The sequence below is a fragment of the Heteronotia binoei genome, chromosome 19 (assembly GCF_032191835.1).
Source record: "Heteronotia binoei isolate CCM8104 ecotype False Entrance Well chromosome 19, APGP_CSIRO_Hbin_v1, whole genome shotgun sequence".
Classification (NCBI taxonomy): Eukaryota; Metazoa; Chordata; class Lepidosauria; order Squamata; family Gekkonidae; genus Heteronotia; species Heteronotia binoei.
In genome coordinates this window covers 1,863,476-1,885,214 of record NC_083241.1, presented here as the reverse complement: position 1 = coordinate 1,885,214, position 21,739 = coordinate 1,863,476, and the positions used below count along the sequence as shown (strand labels likewise).

At 53.0% G+C, this 21,739-nt stretch overlaps 1 protein-coding gene and 1 non-coding gene across 3 annotated transcripts in view; both read left to right on the top strand.

The window, feature by feature from the left end:
- PAQR5 (progestin and adipoQ receptor family member 5) overlaps nucleotides 1-21,739 on the top strand; it is a 39,156-nt gene that overhangs the window by 4,792 nt on the left and 12,625 nt on the right. Inside the window, exons 1-2 of one of the 2 annotated variants that reach the window (XM_060259886.1) lie at nucleotides 15,103-15,433; nucleotides 20,580-20,752. In XM_060259886.1, the coding sequence (XP_060115869.1) occupies nucleotides 20,702-20,752 (51 nt within the window). In that variant the 5' untranslated portion in view covers nucleotides 15,103-15,433; nucleotides 20,580-20,701. Of the gene's footprint in view, nucleotides 1-15,102; nucleotides 15,434-20,579; nucleotides 20,753-21,739 lie in introns of those variants that run through there. The other variant, XM_060259887.1, reaches the window with a different exon arrangement.
- Nucleotides 17,507-17,578, top strand: TRNAT-GGU (transfer RNA threonine (anticodon GGU)). Its single transcript has one exon. It is a non-coding gene; the product is annotated as a tRNA-Thr (tRNA).

Below are 21,739 nucleotides of genomic sequence, written 5' to 3'. Positions count from 1 at the left end.
GGGCTTTAAAGGTAATAACCAGCACCTTGTAACGAACTCAGAACACAACTGGCAGCCAGTGCAGCTCCCGCAACCTAGGCTGCACGTGTTCCCACCGGGGTAGTCCCACTAACAGCCTGGCCGCCGCTTTAAGAGTTGAGACCAGCTCCTCCCTGTCGGAGCACGAAGACGCTGAGGACAGTGGTTCCAACCAGGACGAAAGGGCAGGAGGTTCCTGGCTGCTCTCGGACTGGGCTGCCTCTCCTCGGCTTTGTTATGCTGGACTGCGTGCTCGTCCTGCCTTGCACTTGCTATATATATATATATATTAAATCGAATCAGCTGGCAACAGTTCAGGAAGCAGCCCTCAGCTCCATCTCCACCTGCTCAAACCTGTTCAGTCAGTTTCTGTAGAGCCTGAAGGACCGGACGCCTGGGAGCTCTGGAAAGGAAATTCCTCCAAGAGCCCCGTGACCCTCCCTTGCAGGCCTCCGATTCAGCAGGAGCTCACAGGAGTGCAGCTCCTGAACCTTCCTGGCCCCCTCCTCCTCCCCACCACCTACCTTGTCCATTGAATAGGAGGTGCAGCTGCATAACAATCCCTGGATTAGGAGAGGGGGCAGCCGGCCAGCCAACCAGGGACTTTGCCACACCCCCAGCAGCCCTCATTCACCCCTGGAGAAGCCCACGCCACTCTTTCTCCACTTCTGCGATTTTGGGCAGCTAGTGGCTTGCTGGCCTTTTGAGCTGGGGCAAGAGAGCCCCAGCGAGCAAGGCCTGCTTGGGCTGACTGGATCTCTAGCCAGCCTGAGCAGATCTCACTTGCCTGGGGCTCTCCTTTCTTGTGTTGAGTTGCTTTTGGCTGGGGGGGGGGGAGTGGTATATGCTAATGAGCTCCACCACCTGTTTTTCTCCAGACCACCCCTGCTTTCTTGGAAACAGGGGTGGCTGATAGCACTTGGCGGAGGTCTTTGTTTTATATATTGAGATTAGCCACAGTCAGCTCTTTGAGGCTGTTCACATTAAACAAGGCGCAAGACCGGGGAAGGCAATGGCAAACCACACTGTGGAAAGTCTGCTGTGAAAATGTCATGATGCGACGTCACCCCAGAGTCGGAAATGACTGGTGCTTGCACAAGGGACTACATTTTTAATACGCTTTGTAATAGCCAGGCCTCATTTGGGGCAGGAGCTCACAGGAGCAGAACTCCGGGAGCTCTACATTTTATTGTGCTCTTCCCCCCCGCCCCCCCAAAAAGAAATAATTGCTTCTGGGCTCCATTGTTCAAACCCCCTGTGAGAATTTTGCTGAACTCTAAAATTTGACAAAAGAGCCTTGTGGCGCAGAGTGAAGCTGCAGTACTGCAGTCGGAGCCCTCTGCTCATGACCTGAGTTCGATCACAGCGGAAGCTGGTTCAGGTAGCCGGCTCCAGGTTGACTCAGCCTTCCATCCTTCCGAGGTTGGTAAAATGAGTCCCCAGCATGCTGGGGGGCGAAGCGTAGATGACTGGGGAAGGCAATGGCAAACCACCCCACAAAAAGTCTGCCAAGAAAACATCATGAGGTGACGTCACCCCAAAGTTGGAAACAGCTGGTGTTTGCACAGGGGGCTACCTTTACCTTTTTAAAAGATTTGACAAACTTTCTAATATTTTTCCCCACATAAAAACCTCGGGAAAATAACCAAAACATAGAAAGCAGACTGATGGAAATCTTCATCATGCCCCTATGGCCACAGAGGAGAAAGTAACTGAAAAAGTATGACGGGAGTAAGGTTTTCTCATGACAGTTATAATTCAAGAAGCATTTGAAGGTAGATGCTGAGCTGATCTAATTTACTCCACCTTCCGGTGATGTCAGGGCATCACCAGAATATGCAAATAAGCTATGCAAATGAATTGTGCTAATGAGCTCCGGCACCTCTTCTTCTACTAAATGCCCCTTGGTACTGACAGCAAACCTACTAATGCTCATGCTCTGGTTATCTCTGCTAAGTGAAGCCCAGGTGTGCCTTCTGGAATTTCTGAGGTGCCATCTTTGCCTTTCTCACCTAGGCTAAAGGTGGGATGCAGATAGTTTGAGCAAAGGGAATCTATTTTTGAAGACAAAACCACTTGGCTTTCTGCCCCTTCAAGTCAAACGGGGTTGGGAGGAATTTCAGAGGGAGGCCGATGCTGCAACCTACCGCTTGCACTCAATCTGCTTCTCATTTTCTCCTGACAAGACACATCTGTAGCAGTTGTGCAACGTGCAGAAATTCAACGGATCTGACTTCTCTTCGCTGCTGTCCTTTGGTGCAGGGAAAAGCTACACTGCCAGAATTTCTGCCACTCTGGAAACTTGTGGTTAAATGCAAAGAATCTGCCCTCAGTGCCTTGTGTGCTTTGCCAAATCCTCTGATCAAGTCAGCCCTACCCAGAAACCAGGGCTAGGGTTGCCAATCCCCAGGTGGGGGCAGGGGATCCCCTGGTTTGGAGGCCCTCCCCCTCTTCAGGGTCATCAGAAAGCGGGGAGAGGGGGAGGGAAATGTCTGTTGGGCACTCTTGTTCCCTATGGAGACAGCTTCCCATAGGGTATAATGGAGAATTGATCTGTGGGTATCTGGGGCTTCAGGGGGTTGTTTTCTTGAAGTAGAGGCACCAAATTTTCAGCATAGCATCCAGTGCCTCTCCTCAAAACACCTTCCAAGTTTCAAAAGGATTGGACCAAGGGGTCCAGTTCTATGAGCCCCCAAAGAAGGTGCCCCTATCCATTGTTTTCAATGGAGGGGAAACATTTAAAAGGTGTGCGGTCCCCTTAAATGTGATGGCCAGAACTCCTTTTGGAGTTCAATGCTTGTCAAAACCTGGCTCTACCCCTAAAGTCTCCTATCCCCACCCTCAAAGTCTCCTGGCTCCACCCCCAAAGTCTCCTATCCCCACCCTCAAAGTCTCCTGGCTCCACCCCCAAAGTCTCCTATCCCCACCTTCAAAGTCTCCTGGCTCCACCGCCAAAGTCTCCAGATATTTCTTGAATTGGACTTGGCAACCCTAATCCGCCCCTGCCTCCACTCCCTTTCTCTGCAAAGGAAGGCCTGCATCGGCTCCTCCTAAACGAAAAGCAATTCTCATTCAGAGCTCGAAGAAAACATTTTTTGCCGGGCGTGGCCCGACGCTGCCCTGGCGGAGCTGCTGTTATATAATCCCCGCTGGCTGCTTGGGCAAGAACCCTTCACGCCCCTCCAGCGAAGAACTGTTGACATTCTGCTCTTTCTCTGCTCTTGACTGACGGGCAGCCAGTGCTGCGGTTTGGCTTTTTGGGATTCCTCTGGGCTTTGTGAACAGGGAAGTAGCCGGCAGCGCCTTGTCTCTTCCTGGTTCCTGTGGCTGTTTAGTAATCCACCCCAAGAAGGGAGACTGTGAAATATCCTGGATTACAAAAACAGTGGTTGGTTTCATTGCATAATTTTGGCCAAGGACTCCTTGCAAAGAGAACCTGTGCGGCTGAGATTATTACACTGGAACGGAATCCTGACAACTCAGAGGTTCTCTGGGTTAACAGAAAGGCAGACCAAGGGCTTCAGAGCTCTTCTGTCTTGGATGGGGTTAGACACCTCCGGCAAAGCCAGGTTTGCAGCATGGGGGTGATGCTTGACACAGAGCGTCACCATAGAAAACCAGGTGGCTACGGTGGCTCGGAGGAGTGCATTTGCCCAGCTTTGGCTGGTGTGTCAGCTGCGTCTGTTTCTGGTTCAGTCAGATTAGCCACAGTGATCCCCGCTTTAGTTACATCAGGACTAGACTACTGCAATGCAGTCTACTTGGGGCTACCCTTGAAGAGCGCTTGGAAGCTGCAGCGAGTACAGAATGTTGTGGCCGGACTGCTGGTCAAGGGTCTGAATCAAGGCATAAATTTTGTACTTTAAAGCCCTAGACTTTCTTTGAGAGCCAGTTTGGTATAGTTGGTGAAGTACACGGACTCTTACCTGGAAGAACCAGGTTTGATTCTCCACTTGTAGTGTTTGGAATGGCCTTGGGTCAGCCATAGCTCTTGTAGGAGTTGTCCTTGAAAGGGCAGCTGCTGTGAGAGCCTTCTCAGCCTCACCCACCTCACAAGGTGTCTCTTGTGGGGGGAGAAGACATAGGAGATTGTAGGCCATTCTGAGACTCTGTCCTTGAAAGGGCAGCTGCTGCAAGAGCTCTCTCAGCCTCACCCACCTCACAGGGTGTCTGTTGTGGAGGGAGAAGACATAGGAGATTGTAGGCCACTCTGAGACTCTGTCCTTGAAAGGGCAGCTGCTGTAAGAGCTCTCTCAGCCTCACCCACCTCACAGGGTGTCTGTTGTGGGGGAGGAAAGTAAAGGAGATTGTAAGCAACTCTGAGTCTCTGATTCAGAGAGAAGGACGGGGTATAAATCTGCAGTCGTCGTCTTCTTCTTCTTAGACATTTTGGGATTGGGATAATTTTGTAAACCTTTCATGTCACCCTTCAATCATCGTTTCTCCAAGCTAAAAAGCCTAACCTCTGTGACATTTCTTCAGAGGGAAGGCATTCCACCCCGTATTAATTTTAGTTGCCCTTTTCTGGACTTTTCCCAATGCTATAATATTTGTATTGAGGTGCAGTGACCAGAACTGTACACAGTATTCCAAAGGAGAGCAGACCATCGATTTATTCAGGGGCCTTATGATACTTACAGCTTTGTTTTCAGCCCCTTTTCCAATAATCCCCAGCGCAGCCTTTGCAACTCACGGGAAACAGAGCTGACCCCGTGGATGTGACGGGTTCTGAACACCCTCCCCTCTCCCAGAGTGTCCTTCATGTAGCAAGGAGGATTGACCCTTGATTTACTGAGCAGCAGGTGATAGGCAGATGGTTGGAGGAGCTCCAGTTGGGAGATGGGCGTATAATAAGTAGTGCAACTGGTTTTGAAATGATGGTGTTAACCATTTAAATTATTTTATTAATGCATTTCTATGTTGTGCTGGCAAATAGTCTAAGTCAGGGGTGGTCAGACATGCGGCCCAGGGGCCGAATTCGGCCCCCGGAGGGCTCCTATCAGGCCCCCGAGCAACTGGCTGTCATCTGCTTCCTTCTCCCTCTCTCTTGCTTCCTTCTGCATCACAGCTTGCTTTGCAAGGCTTGCTCAATCGCACAGGAGCTACAGAGCTATTTTCTCCATTGGCTGAAGTTTCTTTGGGGAGGAAGGGGGGAAAGAGAGCTTGCTTTGCCAGGCTCTCTCAATTGCACAGCAGAGCTACGGAGCCAAGCCTCCCTTCCTTTTATTGGCCTCACCCGGTCCCTGGGGAAGGAAGGAAAGAGCCAAAGCTTCCTTTGCCCAGTTCCCTGGATCCCATGGGAGAGATACGAAGAAAGCACCTTTAAGACCAACGAGTGCTAATGATTCAAGCACCCTTGGTACCTGTTGCATTAACCATCACCAGTGGTCTGACCTAGCCTCAGATCGCAAAGCATGGAGGCACACCATCCACCAGGCCGTCTCTTCCTTTGAGAACGCACGCATAGCTGGTCTTGAGGACAAAAGGAGATTGAGGAAGAATCGTACTGCTACAGCACCAACCCCAAATCAGACTTTTCCCTGCAGCCACTGTGGCCGGACCTGCCTGTCCCGCATTGGTCTTGTCACCCACCAGTGAGCCTGCAGCAGACGTGGACTACTACACCTTTCTTAAATCTTCGTTCGCGAAGTTAAGCCGAGAGAGAGAGAAGTGCCCGGACTCTTATCTGGGAGAACCGGGTTTGATTCCCTACTCTTCCACTTGGAGCTGCTGGAATGGCCTTGGGTTAGCCATAGCTATTACAGGACTTGTCCTTGAAAGGGCAGCTGCTGTGAGAGCCCTCTCAGCCCCACCCACCTCACAGGGTGTCTGTTGTGGGGGGAGAAGACAGAGGAGATTGTAAGCCGCTCTGAGTCTCTGATTAAGAGAGAAGGGCAAGGTATAAATCATTTTTAAATATGTCCTTTATAAAGTTTATATCTCTTCTACCTAATCTTAAATAGGTACACACACATGGTCCGACCCGACATGGCCCAGCCCAGCAAGGTCTCATTTATGTCAGATCCGGCCCTCATAACAAATCAACTCGACACCCCTGGTCTAAGTATTTACTTGTGATCCGCCCTGAGCCCGCTCATGGGGAAGGCGGAATATAAATTTGAAAAAAAAAAATGAAGCAAGTAGGGGAACAACTCAAAGCAAATGTGAGTCAACATGGGGGAGAGTGAGCTATCCCATGCTCAGAGGCCTTTCAGCCTTTACTGCTTGCAGGGCAGAGTTGTAGCACTGAAAACAGCTTCTTTAGACTCTGGCCAGGGGCAGAGATCCTGGGCATGGAGATTTTGTGGGAAGGGAATCCAAGAACTGGCGTTTCATGGGGAAAGTGCAGTGAAGGTCTACCCCCGGGCCCCCCACCCCGCCCGCGAGCCACCGAAGGACAGGGACTAAAGATTATTTGGAGCATGAAACGTCGCCAAATGCAGCACAAACTGATGTCTGAAGGGGGCCGTTCCGTCGGTCTCCGCTTCCCTTCTTCGGCTGCCAGCTGGCCCGGACAGCTGTAGCTCAGCCAGAATTTCACCTGCGTGTGCTTGTGCCAAAATGGAAAAATGAGAACACAGCAAAAAAAAGTTGCCATCCAATTTTCTTGGACTGCGGACTCTTACCAGGTTTCATTCCCAACTCCTCCAGTTGCAACTGCTGGAATGGCCTTGGGTCAGCCATAGCTTTTGTAGGAGTTATCCTTGAAAGGGCAGCTGCTGTATGAGCTCACTCAGCCCCACCTACCTCACAGGGTGTCTGTTGTGGTGGCGGGGGGAGGAAGATGAAGGAGATTGTAAGCCACTTTGAGACTCTTAGATTTGGAGTGGAGGGCGGGATATAAATCCAATATCATCCTCTTCTTCTTTAAAGTCACAAAAATTAGCCCCCTTCACAGGGTCCTGGGCAGTGTGTGGCGCCAGTGTTCAAAATGCTGCTTTCGCTGTGCTCCCTACGGACCTACCTTGCAGGGTGGTTGTACTGTTTTCACAATATTGCCGATGGGAGGCTGAGAGTGCGTTGCTTGCCTGTGGGCTTCCTGCCCTCCCCCCTGCTGCAGTGTGGGGACCACAGCCGCAGACCGAAGTGCCCATCCTGAACAGCTGGCATTTTTGAAAGTGGGCAAGTTGGTTCTTGGCATAGCCATGCAGAGAGAAAAGCTGCTTGTAGGATTGTTGGGCCCTGACTTGGATGGCCTCGGCGAGCCTAATCTCAACAGATCTCAGAAGTGCTAAGTAGGGTTAGCGCTTGGATGGGAAGGAAGCCCAGGGCTGCTGTGCAGAGGCAGGCAACAGCAAACCACCTCTGCTTGTCTCTGCCTTGGCCAAGAAGAAGAAGAAGAAGACTGCAGATTTATACCCCACCGTTTGGTGTAGTGGTGACGTGCATGGACTCTTATCTGGGAGAACCGGGTTTGATTCCCCACTCCTCCACTTGCAGCTGCTGGAAAGGCCTTGGGTCAGCCAGAGCTCTCTTATCTGGGAGAACCGGGTTTGATTCCCCACTCCTCCACTTGCAGCTGCTGGAATGGCCTTGGGTCAGCCAGAGCTCTCTTATCTGGGAGAACCGGGTTTGATTCCCCACTCCTCCACTTGCACCCACTGGAATGGCCTTGGGTCAGCCAGAGCTCTCTTATCTGGGACAACCGGGTTTGATTCCCCTCTCCTCCACTTGCAGCTGCTGGAATGGCCTTGGGTCAGCCAGAGCTCTCTTAACTGGGACAACCGGGTTTGATTCCCCACTCCTCCACTTGCATCTGCTGGAATGGCCTTGGATCAGCCAGAGCTCTCTTATCTGGGAGAACCGGGTTTGATTCCCCACTCCTCCGCTTGCAGCTGCTGGAATGGCCTTGGGTCAGCCAGAGCTCTCTTATCTGGGAGAACCGGGTTTGATTCCCCACTCCTCCACTTGCACCCACTGGAATGGCCTTGGGTCAGCCAGAGCTCTCTTATCTGGGACAACTGGGTTTGATTCCCCTCTCCTCCACTTGCACCTGCTGGAATGGCCTTGGGTCAGCCAGAGCTCTCTTATCTGGGACAACCGGGTTTGATTCCCCACTCCTCCACTTGCATCTGCTGGAATGGCCTTGGGTCAGCCAGAGCTCTCTTATCTGGGAGAACCGGGTTTGATTCCCCACTCCTCCGCTTGCAGCTGCTGGAATGGCCTTGGGTCAGCCAGAGCTCTCTTATCTGGGAGAACCGGGTTTGATTCCCCACTCCTCCACTTGCACCCGCTGGAATGGCCTTGGGTCAGCCAGAGCTCTCTTATCTGGGACAACCGGGTTTGATTCCCCTCTCCTCCACTTGCAGCTGCTGGAATGGCCTTGGGTCAGCCAAAGCTCTCTTATCTGGGACAACCGGGTTTGATTCCCCACTCCTCCACTTGCATCTGCTGGAATGGCCTTGGGTCAGCCAGAGCACTCTTATCTGGGAGAACCGGGTTTGATTCCCCACTCCTCCACTTGCATCTGCTGGAATGGCCTTGGGTCAGCCAGAGCTCTCTTATCTGGGACAACCGGGTTTGATTCCCCTCTCCTCCACTTGCAGCTGCTGGAATGGCCTTGGGTCAGCCACAGCTCTCTTATCTGGGAGAACCGGGTTTGATTCCCCACTCCTCCCCTTGCAGCTGCTGGAATGGCCTTGGGTCAGCCAGAGCTCTCTTATCTGGGACAACCGGGTTTGATTCCCCTCTCCTCCACTTGCAGCTGCTGGAATGGCCTTGGGTCAGCCAGAGCTCTCTTATCTGGGACAACCGGGTTTGATTCCCCACTCCTCCACTTGCATCTGCTGGAATGGCCTTGGGTCAGCCAGAGCTCTCTTATCTGGGAGAACCGGGTTTGATTCCCCACTCCTCCACTTGCATCTGCTGGAATGGCCTTGGGTCAGCCAGAGCTCTCTTATCTGGGACAACCGGGTTTGATTCCCCTCTCCTCCACTTGCAGCTGCTGGAATGGCCTTGGGTCAGCCAGAGCTCTCTTATCTGGGACAACCGGGTTTGATTCCCCACTCCTCCACTTGCATCTGCTGGAATGGCCTTGGGTCAGCCAGAGCTCTCTTATCTGGGAGAACCGGGTTTGATTCCCCACTCCTCCTCCACTTGCAGCTGCTGGAATGGCCTTGGGTCAGCCAGAGCTCTCTTATCTGGGAGAACCGGGTTTGATTCCCCACTCCTCCACTTGCAGCTGCTGGAATGGCCTTGGGTCAGCCAGAGCTCTCTTATCTGGGACAACCGGGTTTGATTCCCCGCTCCTCCACTTGCACCTGCTGGAATGGCCTTGGGTCAGCCAGAGCTCTCTTATCTGGGAGAACCGGGTTTGATTCCTCCCTCCTCCACTTGCAGCTGCTGGAATGGCCTTGGGTCAGCCAGAGCTCTCTTATCTGGGAGAACCGGGTTTGATTCCCCACTCCTCCACTTGCAGCTGCTGGAATGGCCTTGAGTCAGCCAGACCTCTCTTATCTTGGAGAACCGGGTTTGATTCCCCACTCCTCCTCCACTTGCAGCTGCTGGAATGGCCTTGGGTCAGCCAGAGCTCTCTTATCTGGGAGAACCGGGTTTGATTCCCCGCTCCTCCACTTGCAGCTGCTGGAATGGCCTTGGGTCAGCCAGAGCTCTCTTATCTGGGAGAACCGGGTTTGATTCCCCGCTCCTCCACTTGCACCTGCTGGAATGGCCTTGGGTCAGCCAGAGCTCTCTTATCTGTGAGAACCGGGTTTGATTCCTCCCTCCTCCACTTGCAGCTGCTGGAATGGCCTTGGGTCAGCCAGAGCTCTCTTATCTGGGAGAACCGGGTTTGATTCCCCACTCCTCCGCTTGCACCTGCTGGAATGGCCTTGGGTCAGCCAGAGCTCTCTTATCTGGGAGAACCGGGTTTGATTCCCCACTCCTCCGCTTGCAGCTGCTGGAATGGCCTTGGGTCAGCCAGAGCTCTCTTATCTGGGAGAACCGGGTTTGATTCCCCACTCCTCCGCTTGCACCTGCTGGAATGGCCTTGGGTCAGCCAGAGCTCTCTTATCTGGGAGAACCGGGTTTGATTCCCCACTCCTCCGCTTGCAGCTGCTGGAATGGCCTTGGGTCAGCCAGAGCTCTCTTATCTGGGAGAACCGGGTTTGATTCCCTACTCCTCCACTTGCAGCTGCTGGAATGGCCTTGGGTCAGCCAGAGCTCTCTTAACTGGGAGAACCGGGTTTGATTCCCCACTCCTCCACTTGCAGCTGCTGGAATGGCCTTGGGTCAGCTACAGCTCTCTTATCTGGGAGAACCGGGTTTGATTCCCCACTCCTCCACTTGCAGCTGCTGGAATGGCCTTGGGTCAGCCAGAGCTCTCTTAACTGGGAGAACCGGGTTTGATTCCCCACTCCTCCACTTGCAGCTGCTGGAATGGCCTTGGGTCAGCCAGATCTCTCTTAACTGGGAGAACCAGGTTTGATTCCCCACTCCTCCACTTGCATCTGCTGGAATGGCCTTGGGTCAGCCAGAGCTCTCTTAACTGGGAGAACCGGGTTTGATTCCCCACTCCTCCACTTGCAGCTGCTGGAATGGCCTTGGGTCAGCCAGAGCTCTCTTATCTGGGAGAACCGGGTTTGATTCCCCGCTCCTCCACTTGCACCTGCTGGAATGGCCTTGGGTCAGCCAGAGCTCTCTTATCTGTGAGAACCGGGTTTGATTCCTCCCTCCTCCACTTGCAGCTGCTGGAATGGCCTTGGGTCAGCCAGAGCTCTCTTATCTGTGAGAACCGGGTTTGATTCCCCACTCCTCCACTTGCACCTGCTGGAATGGCCTTGGGTCAGCCAGAGCTCTCTTATCTGGGAGAACCGGGTTTGATTCCCCACTCCTCCGCTTGCACCTGCTGGAATGGCCTTGGGTCAGCCAGAGCTCTCTTATCTGGGAGAACCGGGTTTGATTCCCCACTCCTCCGCTTGCAGCTGCTGGAATGGCCTTGGGTCAGCCAGAGCTCTCTTATCTGGGAGAACCGGGTTTGATTCCCTACTCCTCCGCTTGCAGCTGCTGGAATGGCCTTGGGTCAGCCAGAGCTCTCTTAACTGGGAGAACCGGGTTTGATTCCCCACTCCTCCACTTGCAGCTGCTGGAATGGCCTTGGGTCAGCCAGAGCTCTCTTATCTGGGAGAACCGGGTTTGATTCCCCACTCCTCCACTTGCAGCTGCTGGAATGGCCTTGGGTCAGCCAGAGCTCTCTTAACTGGGAGAACCGGGTTTGATTCCCCACTCCTCCACTTGCAGCTGCTGGAATGGCCTTGGGTCAGCCAGATCTCTCTTAACTGGGAGAACCAGGTTTGATTCCCCACTCCTCCACTTGCATCTGCTGGAATGGCCTTGGGTCAGCCAGAGCTCTCTTAACTGGGAGAACCGGGTTTGATTCCCCACTCCTCCACTTGCAGCTGCTGGAATGGCCTTGGGTCAGCCAGATCTCTCTTAACTGGGAGAACCAGGTTTGATTCCCCACTCCTCCACTTGCATCTGCTGGAATGGCCTTGGGTCAGCCAGAGCTCTCTTAACTGGGAGAACCGGGTTTGATTCCCCACTCCTCCACTTGCAGCTGCTGGAATGGCCTTGGGTCAGCCAGATCTCTCTTAACTGAGAGAACCGGGTTTGATTCCCCAGTCCTCCACTTGCAGCTGCTGGAATGGCCTTGGGTCAGCCATCGCTCTCTTATCTGGGAGAACCAGGTTGGATTCCCCCCTCCTTCACTTGCATCTGCTGGAGTGGCCTTGGTTCAGCCAGAGCTGTCTTATCTGGGAGAACGGGTTTGATTCCCCACTCCTCCACTTGCATCTGCTGAAATGGCCTTGGGTCAGCCAGAGCTCTCTTATCTGGGAGAACCAGGCTTGATTCCCCACTCCTCCACTTGCAGCTGCTGGAATGGCCTTGGGTCAGCCATCGCTCTCTTATCTGGGAGAACCAGGTTGGATTCCCCCCTCCTTCACTTGCATCTGCTGGAGTGGCCTTGGGTCAGCCAGAGCTGTCTTATCTGGGAGAACGGGTTTGATTCACCACTCCTCCACTTGCATCTGCTGAAATGGCCTTGGGTCAGCCAGAGCTCTCTTATCTGGGAGAACCAGGCTTGATTCCCCACTCCTCCACTTGCAGCTGCTGGAATGGCCTTGGGTCAGCCATCGCTCTCTTATCTGGGAGAACCAGGTTGGATTCCCCCCTCCTTCACTTGCATCTGCTGGAGTGGCCTTGGGTCAGCCAGAGCTGTCTTATCTGGGAGAACGGGTTTGATTCCCCACTCCTCCACTTGCATCTGCTGAAATGGCCTTGGGTCAGCCAGAGCTCTCTTATCTGGGAGAACCAGGCTTGATTCCCCACTCCTCCACTTGCAGCTGCTGGAATGGCCTTGGGTCAGCCAGAGCTATCGCAGGAGTTGTCCATGAAAGGGCAGCTGCTGTGAGAGCCCTCTCAGCCCCACCCACCTCACAGGGTGTCTGTTGTGGGCGGAGAAGATATAGGAGATTGTCAGCCGCTCTGAGTCTCTGATTCAGAGAGAAGGGCGGGGTACAGATCTGCAGTTTTATTCTTCAGTTATCTTGCTGGTTTCTAAGATGCTCCCAGACTCGAATCTAGGTGTTTTAGAGCCGGAGTGGCCAAGCCAGCACTGGATCTACATATTTTTTGAGGGGGAAGGGGATTAAAAGATGCTCCCCCTTATGGGCCCATTTAATAGAATGGACCCCATACCCAATTCGGTATCCCCCCCTCCGGTGGCACCCAGGGCAAGCACCCCCTCTGCCCTCCCTCCCACCGCCCCGTCAGCCAGCTTGGAGAAGGCATTTGGCTCTTTCAATCACGTCTCCAAGCCAAGCTAGCCAATGGCTGGGAGAATGCATTTAAAGCCAAAGTTGCTTTCTTTCCACCTCTCCCTCCCTCCTCTGCTTGCCTTCCTTCTCTCCCTCCCAGGGTTGCTGCGCAGAGGCAGGCGAGGGCAAACCGCTTCTGCCCGTCTCTTGCCTTGAAAGCCCCTCGAGGGGCCACCACCAGCCAGCTGTGCCCTGATGCTCCCTTCCAGGCACACAGAGGGATGCTGGGACTGGCAGCCTTTCCTCCAGAGCCGTGACTTCCGGGCAGAGCTTTTGCAAACATATAAAGCACTCCTCGGCTTAAACATTAAAAGCCCTCTCGTCCATGCTGGAGGCTCCCTTTGCCGGGGAGTTGTCACCTGCTGGCCGGCTGGCCTTGTTTGTCGAGCGCCTGTCCCCTCCTTGGACGCCTGCCATGGCAATTCTGACCTTGCGTTGTTCCCCGGGGCAACCTCTGGTTGTTGCATGCCTGTCCAAGAAGGCTCTGGTCTCACACACACACACACCATGGAGGTTGCCTGGGCTGGTTTGCACAACTCCTTCTCCCCACCCCATCCCAAGATGCCTTCGCTCTGTAGGATCTGCAAGGGGAGGCAGGGCCCAACAGAGACATGAAGCAGCCAGGGGTAACCTCCATGGTCAGTAGCAGTCTACCTCTGCTGGCAGACAGATTCCAGGGAGGAAGGCTTCCTGGTCTCTCTGGAGGCCTCCGGCTGGCTACAGGTAAATGCCGACTCTGCTTGACTCAACGAGAGGCACCTTGGTCTGCTAGGGTTGCCAACTCCAATTTAAGAATATCTGTGGACTTTGGGGGTGGAGCCAGGAGACATAGGGGTGGAGCCAGGAGCAAGGCTGTGACAAGCATAATTGAACTCCAAAGGGAGTTCTGGCCATCACATTTCAAGGAACCGCACACCTTTTGAAATGCCTTCCTTCCTTTCATAGGAAATAATGGACAGGGGCACCTTCTTTTGGGGCTCATAGAATTGGACCCCCTGGTCCAATCTTTTTGAAACTTGGAGGAATTTTGTGGGAGAGGCACTGAATGCTATACTGAAAATTTGGTGCCTTTACCTCAAAAAACCAGCTCTCCCAGAGCCCCAGATACTCGCAGGTCAATTCTCTATTTTTTACTATGGGAATGTCTCCATAGGGAATAATGAAGTGCTCAGCAGACATTTCCCTCCCCTCCCCTCGCTTTCTGATGACCCTGAAGCGGGAGGAGGGATCCCCTGCCCCCACCTGGGGATTGGCAACCCTATGGTCTGCGCACTGGGGTTGTTTTTCTGTCTGGGGACTGGGCCCCGTGCAGATCCTGAGATTTGGGCTCTCTCCCCTTCCCACCAATGCATGCAAAGTGCCGTCTCTCTGGGCAGTGCTCCTCAAGGCACCTCCCAGCCGGAGAAGAGATCCCTTCTTCTCCTCCACAGGCAGCCAGCTGGGTGATCTTGGCTCAGTCATGGCCCTTTCAGAGCTCTCTCTGCCCCACCTGCCTCACAGGGTGTCTGTTGTGGGGAGAGGAAGGGAAAGGAGACCGGAAGCTGCTCTGAGACGCCAAATGAAGGGCGGGATATAAATCCAATCTCCTCGTCCTCTTCCACCAGTTTGGTGTCGTGGTTAAGTGCATGAGCCTGGGAGAACCAGGTTCAATTCCCCACTCCTCTGCAGGCAGCTGCTGGAGTGACCTTGGGTCAGACATAACTCTGCCAGAAGCTGTCCTGGAAAGAGCAGTTTCTGTCAGAGCTCTCTCAGCCCCACCTGCCTCACAGGCAGGGTATAAATCCAAACTTCTTCTGCTGCTCCTCCTCCCCCCCCCTCCGCTGTTCTGGCTCGCATTAAACCCAGGGCCCAAAGCGGTGCAAAGCCTCACGGGGCTTCCTTAACTTGATGACCCCTCTCTCAAGAGTTTGGCCCCCACTTAGGTAACACGGCTGGCGAAAGGAAAAGCAGAAACCTTGGCCGGCTGTTTAGGGGACGGCCTGGTGCAGGAGTTCAGGACGGGCCTGTGCAGGCCGAAGAGGCCCCGGGAGGGAGTTAGAGTTACTCAGGAGGCCAGAGAGGACCCATCACTGGGCCAGCCCCCGCTTCTCCTGTGCGAGAGCCCCACGTATTCGGTCTCCTTCACCTCTCCTGCCCTGCAGGGTTCAGTGAGCTCCGTGGGGTGGCTCGGGCCCAAACTTCCGTGCCTCCCAGCCTTCAGTGCCGTAGCGGCAAGTCGTAAAAAGTTATTCATTAAACAGCTTTGGCAATTGCCCAGAGTTTGGAGCCTTTTTGCAGGTGCCCAGCTGGGGATGCGAAGGTTCCCACTTCCCCTCTGGAGAGCAGGCGGGGTCCTGTCCTCAGCAGCCTGGCAGCCAGGTTCCCTGCAGGAGAGGAGGGGGAAACTTGTCTCTGCAGAAGCGGGTGTGGTTCTAGCTTCCTCGCCGTGGCTCTGGTGTGTTTCCACCCTGCTCTGCACGGGCTTGCACGCACGACACCGGTGCCTGGAGAGAAACACCCAGAGAGGGGAGACTGGCAAAAGCAGATCTGCAGCGAGAGCCCGGAGAGAGAGGAATGGCCCCTTGCCGCCAGGGTGCCTCTTGCTGACCTGGACGGGACAGGTATGTGGCAACAGCCTTGCCGGCAACCAGGTGCAGGGCGAGGGAGGCCGGAGAGGGGCTTTGGGAGGGAAGGAGCACGATGCTTATGGACTTGGGGCTGAGGATCTGGGCTGGGAAGTCTCAGCTTCAGGCTGGAAAGCGAAGCCAGCCTCAGTTCTCTCAACTGCAGTCCCTGACGGGAGATGAATTCTGCCTGCCTTCTGGGGGCCCCTCATCTCCCTTGACAGGTCCTACCTCAGTGCTGAGTTTCAGCTTGGCTGGGGGGGCGGGCGTTGCTCCCCGTCCCCTGGGGGGAAATCTGTCACAAGGAGCAAAGGTGCAGACCAGAACGACAGGGAAGAAGGTAGGGTTGCCAATCCCCAGGTGGGGGCAGGGGATCCCCCGGTTTGGAAGCCCTCCCCCCCGCTTCAGGGTCGTCAGAAAGCGGGGGGAGGGGAGGGAAATGTCTGCTGGGAACTCTGTTATTCCCTATGGAGATTTATTCCCATAGAAAATCATGGAGAATTGATCCGCGGGTATCTGGGGCTCTGGGGGGGCTGTTTTTTGAGGTAGAGGCACCAAATTTTCAGTACAGCATCTAGTGCCTCTCCCCAAAATATCCCCCAAGTTTCAAAACGATTGGACCAGGGGGTCCAATTCTATGAGCCCCCAAAGAAGGTGCCCCTATCCATGATTTCCTATGGAAGGAAGGCATTGAAAAGGTGCCGTCCCTTTCAATGTGATGGCCAGAACTCCCTTTGGAGTTCAATTATGCTTGTCACAACCTTACTCCTGGCTCCACCCCCAATGTTTCCTGGCTCCACCCCCAAAGTCCCCAGATATTTCTTGAATTGGACTTGGCAACCCTAGAAGAAGGGGTAGAACAAAGTTGGAGTCCAGTTGCACCTTTAAGACCAACGAAGTTTTATTCAGAATAGAGGCTTTCGTGTGCATGCAGACTTCCTCATTCGAGGGGATAGGACGCTGTTTTGAAGAGCCAGGTGGCAGGTAATTGAGGGGTGGGAAAAAGCAGGCTGGAGTGGTGCAGGTTCCTGTAGCTTGGGGAATCGATGCCAGTTTGGTGTAGGGGTGAAGTGCACGGACTCTTATCTGGGAGAACCGGGTTTGATTCCCCACTCCTCCACTTGCACCTGCTGGAATGGCCTTGGGTCAGCCATAGCTCTTGCAGAGCTGTCCTTGAAAGGGAAGCTTCTGGGAGAGCTCTCTCAGCCCCACCCACCTCACAGGCTGTCTGTTGTGGGGAAGGAGATAAAGGAGCTTGTAAGCCACTCTGAGACTCTGATTCAGAGAGAAGGGCAGGGTATAAATCTGTGGTCTTCTTCTTCTTCCCTTCAAAGTCCAGTACTGGCTCAGGGACTGTGCGTTCCCAGCAGAATCCTGTTCAAGTTTGGGTTGCTGTTCACAGGGGAAGAATCCCATGAGGAAATATCGGAGTGGCTGCCTAGGGAGGAGACAGAAACGCCATGGTGGGCTGCCTGGTTTCTGTTGTTGTTCCCCCTGTCCCAAGGAGCTGGAAGAGGAGGCAAGAGGACTGTGCAGGGTTTTTATCTATGGAAATTTGGAGCCTGAAAGGAGAGGGGCTGGAGGACAGAATGCCAAGAATCTTCCCTTTCTGACATGCCTTTTTTTTCCTTTGTTGTTACCTGTCATCTCTTTATTGTCCCTACCTGCTCTCACCCAGGCAGAAAATTTAGGGGAGGGACGGTGGCTCAGTGGTAGAGCATCTGCTTGGTAAGCAGAAGGTCCCAGGTTCAATCCCCGGCATCTCCAACTGAAAAGGGTCCAGGCAAATAGGCATGAAAAACCTCAGCTTGAGACCCTGGAGAGCCATGAATGGGACTGTGGCTCAGGGGTAGAGCATCTGCTTGGTAAGCAGAAGGTCCCAGGTTCAATCCCCAGCATCTCCAACTAAAAAGGGTCCTGGCAAATAGGCATGAAAAACCTCAGCTGGAGAGCCATGAATGGGGCTGTGGCTCAGTGGTAGAGCATCTGCTTGGGAAGCAGGAGGTCCCAGGTTCAATCCCCAGCATCTCCAACTAAAACCTCAGCTGGAGACCCTGGAGAGCCATGAATGGGGCTGTGGCTCAGTGGTAGAGCATCTGCTTGGTAAGCAGAAGGTCCCAGGTTCAATCCCTGGCATCTCCAACTAAAAAGGGTCCTGGCAAATAGGCATGAAAAACCTCCGCTTGAGACCCTGGAGAGCCATGAATGGGGCTGTGGCTCAGTGGTAGAGCATCTGCTTGGTAAGCAGAAGGTCCCAGGTTCAATCCCTGCCATCTCCACTAAAAAAGGGTCCTGGCAAGTAGGCATGAAAAACCTCCGCTTGAGACCCTGGAGAGCCGCTGCCAGTCTGAGAAGACAAGACTGTCTTTGATGGACCCAGGGGGGATCTGGTTCAGTAGAAGGCAGCTTCATACGTTCCTTCCCTTGGTGCTTCCAGCCACTTCGAGATCTCAGAGTCATGGCAAAGATGTGGTGTTTTTGCCGATGAACTTGAGACATGGCCTCAGTCCTAGGATGCACCAGGAAGCCAAAGTATCTCATTAAATGTTCACTAATTGCTTAATGGTCATGCTCCAGGGCGAACCCGTCCTTGCCAGGCCTGCCTGCGCTTTGCTGAGGTGTGGGCTGTGTTGTGGTGGCCCCCGGGGGCTTGTACCGTTCTCAGCTCAGCCCATGGAAAAGCTCGCGAAGACAGGGCAGGGCAGGGGCCTGTGTGGAGGGGCAAGGAAGGGGGGTGTCTGATGTGTAAGATTCTTTCCTGACATATTGTATTTATTTATGACATTTTTAAGCTTTCTCTAACAGACTCAAGGCGGTTACAATGCGTTGCAAAAATACAATAAGAACATCAGTGGAAATGATGTCACTCAGATACCAGCGATCAGACCGGGCCAGGAATTTGGTTAAGCCCTCTGATAGAGATGCCAACCTCCAGGTGGGACCTGGGGATACCCCAGAATTGCAGCTGGTTTCCATAAATCAGTTCCTCTGGAGAAAATGGCACCTTTACAGGCTGGACTGTATGGCATTGCACACACACACCCCCGGAGTCCCTGTTCTCCCCAGGCTCCAGCCCCAAATCTCCAGGAGTTTCCCAGCTGGGATCTGGCCCTATCCCTCCACCCCCCATTGCCACAGGGTTACCAATCCCCAGGTTGTGCAGAAAGAGAAAAGTGATATTGTAATAAAAGGGAATAAACTATATGAAAGTAACAACTGTTGATACAAGTCTTGACTTGCTACTCTATGTTTTTTGAAACAAAACGATTTATTATCAATATTATTGACAGAAAAACGCTACACGCTAGATGCCAGGTTTTCACAACGTTGGCAAAATTACAATCGAAGGTTGCTGTTACAGCAGCAGCAGCAGCAATGGATTTTAGAGCTTAGCACAGAGACGTTTTGAATCTGACGAAGGGGAACCCCTAATGGAAGACTGCTGGTCTCCGAGGCTCCAACTGCAACTGTCTACACAACAATTGGAAAAGCTGGAGAGTGTCTCAATATAAATTTGAAGGAAATACTGGGCATGCCATTACTGAATGCCCAGCTTCACCTAGTGTACTGCAGCCTGAAGAAGGCGAACGAAATGGATAGTTACCTAGGCAATCCATTGCTGCTGCTGTAACAGCAACCTTCTATTGTCATTTTGCCAACGTTGTGAAAATCTGGCATCTAGTGTGTAGTGCTTTTTCTGTCAATCATATTGATAATAAACGGTTTGTTTCAAAAAAATACAGAGTAGCAAGTCAAGACTGGTATCAACAGTTATTCATACAGTTTTTTCCCTTTTGTTACAATAACCTCCAGATTGTGGCAGGAGACCTCCTGGGATCGCAACTCCAGGCAACAAAGATCAGTTCCCACTGGAGAAAAGGGCCACTTTGGAATGCGAACTCTCTGGCATTTTACCCCATGGAAGTCTCTCCGACCCCCAAGCCTTGCCTCTGTCAGGCTCCACCCCCAAACCTCCAGGTATTTCTCAGCCTGGAATTTGGCAACTCTCCTTCTGTCTGGGAAGCTGCCAGTAAACCCCCCAGGGAACTAATTCAGCCTTAGTTCAAACTTGGCAATAACGTTGGATGGTCTTATTGGTAATCTAAAATGTGTTTGTGCGCTGACCTTTTGGCAAATTTATGTATTTGGGCTCAGGGCGGATGACAACATTCTAAAAACAGTATAAAACAACAGTTAAAAAACAAATCAAGCAATACAATTTAACAAATCATAAGAAGGTATAAATGGTGGCTCAGTTGGGCACGTACAATATATACCAGGGGTGGCCGAACTCGCTTAAGAGCCGCACAGAATAAATGTCAGATGTCTGAGAGCCAGAGGACGTGACCACCAGATGTTTGAGAGCCACGAGACAGGGAGGGAGGAAAGCAAATAGGAGGGAGGGAGAGGTAGAAAGAAAGCAACTTTATCTTTAAATGCATTCTCCAAGCTGCCAGCTAGCTTGGAGAAGTGATTTAAAGAGACCAATGCCTTCTCCAAGCTGGCCGATGGGACGGTGGGGGCTTCAAGAGCCACATAATGTGTGTGGAAGAGACACACGTGGCTCCCGGGTCACAGTTTGGCCACTCCAATATATACTCAGAGTCTAGAACAGTGAGCTGGGCTAGGAAGGGGCCCATTTGAATCTTCCCTATTTTTTTTAAAAAAAGAACAGCCCCCTTTCCTGCCATCTCTTGGTCTGCAAAAAGCCCCCCAGTCAAGTAGCACAGATCTGGCCCAGTGGTCTCTCCAGGCCCCCTCTTAAGCGATGGGTGACAGGTCTGAGCCTTCTTCTCTTGTCTGGGGAGCCACAGGACGTGACCACCAGATGTTTGAGAGCCACGAGACAGGGAGGGAGGAAAGCAAATAGGAGGGAGGGAGAGGTAGAAAGAAAGCAACTTTATCTTTAAATGCATTCTCCAAGCTGCCAGCTAGCTTCTGTTCCTCGCAGGGAGGCTCACGCGGGAGACAGGGCTCCTCCCAGAGCAGCGTGTGGGCGGGGGATCAAAGCTTCAGCCTCGAGCACCAAACTTCTGGCGAGACGGATCCTGCGCTGAGCAAGAACCAGCTCGCCTCCGGATGAATGTCATTCCTACAGCTCCCTTGCCGACACTTGTTTCTTCCTTCTCTTTCTCTCCCTCAGAGAACAAGGGGGGGCCTCAGCAGTAAGAGATGAGGGGAGGTGCCCCGGAAGGCCAAATCTAAGCTAAGGCAGAGTGGGGAGACGGACCCCGAACCAAGACCAGCCCTGCTCGATCCCTGATCATGCTGGGCCTGAAGCTTCCCCGACTCCTCAGCATTCACCAAGTTCCCAAAGTAAGTAAGGACAGGATCTCTTGAACAGGCAGCTTCTGCACAGAAAACACCTGGATGTTGGTTCCTTTATATTTCCATCGATGCCACTCAGATGGCATTGATTGTGTTAGGCTCCCTGCAATTGCACTTTGCTGCTGACCCTCGGGGAAGAGGGGACCCCCACGCAGGCCATCCGCTCCTCTAAGGAAGCCACTGCTCAGGCAGAGGAGAGGGGAGTTTTCGTCTCAGTCAGACACAAGCATCGCACATGGAAGCTGCAGCCCAGAGAAACGAGATGGGGAACCTTCCAGAGTCACCTTTCTTCAAGAACGGCTTCAAAGGCAGACTCCAGCGTGAGGCTGCCGAATGGGAATTCATCAGCACATCTGAAGCTGTGGAGGTGGGCCCGGCTGCTGGTTTTACGGCAGGAAGTAACCGTCTCTCCTCAGGTGTGCAGAAGGTGAATCTAGCACAGGGCCAGCTCACCCACCCAACCAGGGGCAGGACTGGTGAGGCCAAGGGAGTAGAGGGGTCCGTGTTTCCAGGGACAGAGCACACGAGTCCAAAAGTGGAAGTGAGGAGCTAAGAGGTTGAGCCCACAAAAAATGCAAACCCATTTAAAGTGCACAGACTGCATGTTTCTTCTGTCTGTGGTGAAGGAAATCTGAGGAGGGCAGGCAAGGACAGCTACGGCGTTTACAGAAGTTGCTTTTGAGACCCAGGATAACCTGCGCTGAAAATGAAAATGAAATTGCTTACAAGCCCAACACTGTAAAGGCCTGAGGGGTCCAGCTCTTAAAAGGAACTAAACTGTTAAAAACATGCTCATTTTCTATTCCCGCATTTATACTTTTTTTTTTTTAAGTCATCTGGCAACATGGCAAAAGGGGGAGAGGAAGTCATGCCAATACAATACTGGCCTGTTGGCAACCTTTGGTGACCCCGAGTGCGTTTGGCCACGTGAACTGAGGCTAACAAAAATGTTTGGTTCATCTGTAAGATGCTAGA